The following is a 3,605-nucleotide window of genomic DNA, read 5'->3' as shown; positions in this document are numbered from 1 at the left end:
GAGAGAGAGAGAGAGAGAGAGAGAGAGAGAGAGTTTTTCTCTAAGGTGCATGCACTCACCAGAGACACAGAGAGAGAAAGGAAGAAATCACTCCCTGGGAGTATGGCCACACTGTGGCCTTTTCTTCTCCATTCTCCTTCTGGGATTTGGGGCATGAAATGCACACATGCCTGGCATGAGTTTCAAGCTGCCAGATCTGGGACTCAAACCACAGTGGCCATATGAGAGTTCAGTACCTAACCCACTCCACCACCTGCTGGCCCGAGTCAGCAAGTGAACATTTGTACCATGACTCTGTCCTGGCTTCTGGTAGTTTACTGGCAACCTTTGGCATTCTTTGATTTTTCTTTTTCCCATGACATTATCCCTGTCTGGGTGTCTGTCTCTAAATTTTCCTTTTCACTAGTCATACCAATGACTCACCCCAAAGACTTCATTTAAAACCTTGTCTCTAAATTAAGTACATTTGGAGAGGCTTAGATCAGGATTTCAAGATAGCTTTTTCTTGGGTGACAAATTCAACTCATAACAACAATAAATTTCACATTTTAAGTGATATTCTCATGCCAAAAGTTCTTTAGTTTCTAAACTTCTATCTGCCATCCCTAGTTAACACCTAGATCTACTTCCACAGTGAGATGCTCCCCGAGTTTACCCTTGGATGTGCTAGCAAATTCTTGCAACTTCCTCATGTATGTCATTTCCTCCTGGAGCAAGAATGTGATCTCCCTGTGTGTACTTTCCTTGGGACTTGCCTCTGGTTAGCTGTTGGGGATCAGTAAGGGTAGAAGAGTAAATTTGTGAAGAGAACAAATATTACATGACAAGTTCCTCTGATGAGGTAATGGCATAGTGTTTAGGCAAAGGAAAGCCATTCTTGTATTTCAAGAGACAGGAAGCTAAATCAACAACCCAAAGAACGCAAGATAATTTATGGGGTCATGAATTTCACACTTCCTCAAGTGACACTATTTTAGCTCTTATCTTCACACTCTTTTCTCTATAAACACCTGACTTGAACCCAGAAATCTTAGTAAGCAAAATAATGGTTGCAAAGATGTCTGTGATCTAATAAATTAAATCTGTGAGCGAGCAAACTCTCTGCCTGAAGATGTGGTGACAGTACCTTTGCACTGAATGTGTATCCAGGAGACATCACAATCAATGCATTGGGGGAGGCAAATAAATTCAGTATCTGTCCCTTTTCTTTTTCTTCTTTTTCTCTCTAATTATCAGATGGCATGTCCACCCAGCAGAGGAAGACAGATAGAGAATGAAAGAAAAATCACTCCCTAATGTAGTGTGTTTACTTCACAATCTCCTCTCCACCTTTTCTCTATCTTATTTGAATTTGGAACATAAGTTTATGTTTAGCATGTTTTTAAAGTTACAGGTGCCTAGAGTCAAACCATGGTTGCATATGGGATCTGTTTCTCTCAACAACTGGGTTCTGGGCTGACCCAAAGTATACAGCCCTTTCCAAGTTTCTCTTGGCTTGAGATTAAAGAAGATATCACTTAAAACTCTGTTAGTTGGACTTGCAGATAGCAGAACAAAATTTTAGCTGCTGTACCATATTTAAATTCACAAAAATCCAAAAAAGAGTGATGTGTTCATGTTGATATAATAATTGTGTAATGTAGTTTTATATCCCTCCACAAAGAAAAGATGATCATTTTCTCAAACTAAAAAAATGTAAATTTTCTTGTATAATAATATAGATACTAATTTATTATATAAATATAATAAAAATGTATACATAAAATTGGAAATTTCAAATAAAAATCATACTTATGCTTAATTGTATATGGAATATACAAATAATGAAACAAATTGAAATCAGACCAATTTTAGCATTCATGTAATTAGAAACCGTGGTACTAATGGATCATGACAAAGGTGATATTCCTCTCCATTGCAGAAGTACACTTTTCATTCACTATCTCCATCTTTTCTGCTCAAGTTGTTCTTCAAGATTGCATTAAAAATCACTAACATAATTCATATAGGTGATTCAACCTTTTGTTTCAAAACCTAAATATGTTTCTTTGGGTTATTACATTTTGTTTCTGTAATCTGTTAATATTAATAGATGAGCCCATCAGACGATTACTATCATTTCTAGGCCATATAAATATGTCTATCTAATTTAAAATATCTATGTTACAATCATAACAGCCCTATATTCCAAACAAATGAACATAAATGATGTGACTTAAGATGAAATTTAATGCATGCCCCCAAGTTAGAGGAGATCAAATGAAGGTCAAAAGGTATATTTTACAAAAAGAATAATTTTGTGACTGCAATGTTAACAGTGAAAGTCTTACTAAGATCAAAGACACTTTCAGAAAGAATTTTCTCTCTATATCCCATTACTGTTATAGAAAAATCTGGTGAAATATATGGTAAAATTTCATGGTATAACCCAAAGAACTGACAGGGAGATTGCTTAGATTACATATAATGTAAAGCTTATAACATGAAGTTTCATTAATTATTTGAATTTGCTACTGCCTTCTGACTCAGGAATATTAATTAAGTTGATGATCAAGCATAATTACATCAGAGTGTCTAATAAAGGAAACCATTCAGAAGAATGAAAACCTGCCAGGATGTGGCAAAAGTTTTGAGTATATACATAGTTAAATATTAGCAAAGAACTCTAGAGATCAACTTGGAGAAGGGCTGTAAAAGCAACAAACCAAAGCCACAATTGACATTAGACAAGCAACAGTGGCAGAGACACCGACACAAACAACATTAAAGGAATTAGGTTTAGTATCTGCTTTTACTTCATGCTGCCTCTTACTGAATATAAAACAGATTTAGGATTATCCAGTGAATGTGTTCACATTGTCTCTCTTCCTGAAGAAGCTAGCCCTAATCCCCCAACAAAGAGCTACATTAAGTCAACAATAAAATATGATGTTTTGTATTGACTTCTTTTAGCTCAATACAAACTATGAAGAAGGATTTGAAATATTGATTCATTTTTAATGATCTAAAATCAATTTCTTGTTCCATAATCTTCTCATGGCATTTTTCACTTCTGCATTCCTCAAAGTATAAATCACAGGATTGAGTAAAGGTGTTCCAATTGAATAAAACACAGTTATCATTTTATCCATAGGAAAAGTAGTTGCAGGACGTGTGTATATAAATATGCAAGGTCCAAAGAACAAGATGACCACGATGATGTGGGAGATGCATGTGGAGAGGGCTTTTCTCCTCCCTTCAGCACTGTGGTTTCTCAGAGAATGTAAGATGATAACATAGGAGAACATCAGTATGACAAAACTCACTGTACAAATGGCCCAACGATTAGAAACCAAGAGCAGGTTTATTACATAGGTGTCTGCACATGCAAGTTTCAACAAGGGCTGCAAGTTGCAGAAATAGTGATCAATTATGTTGGGACCACAGAATGGCAGACTCAAGGCAAGGAAAATCTGAGTTAAAAAATGCACACAGGACCCGACCCAGGCCACGGTCACCAATCTACTGCAGACCCTGCGGCTCATGATGGTTGTGTAGTGCAGTGGCTTACAGATGGCCACATAGCGGTCAACAGCCATGAGGATAAGAATGAAGATTTCCAGGCA

At 36.5% G+C, this 3,605-nt stretch overlaps 1 protein-coding gene across 1 annotated transcript in view; it reads right to left on the bottom strand.

Annotated features, from left to right (window-relative positions):
• Nucleotides 1-2,996: 2,996 nt before the first annotated feature.
• LOC102480427 (olfactory receptor 4C16-like) overlaps nt 2,997-3,605 on the bottom strand; it is a 927-nt gene continuing 318 nt past the window's right edge. The window contains exon 1 of the mRNA XM_027768443.1: nt 2,997-3,605. This exon is cut by the window's right edge and continues 318 nt beyond it. Coding sequence (XP_027624244.1) covers nt 2,997-3,605 — 609 coding nt within the window.

Source organism: Tupaia chinensis, unplaced genomic scaffold, assembly GCF_000334495.1.
Source record: "Tupaia chinensis unplaced genomic scaffold, TupChi_1.0 Scaffold146304_1, whole genome shotgun sequence".
NCBI classification, from domain to species: Eukaryota; Metazoa; Chordata; class Mammalia; order Scandentia; family Tupaiidae; genus Tupaia; species Tupaia belangeri.
This window is presented reverse-complemented; position numbering and strand designations above follow the sequence as displayed.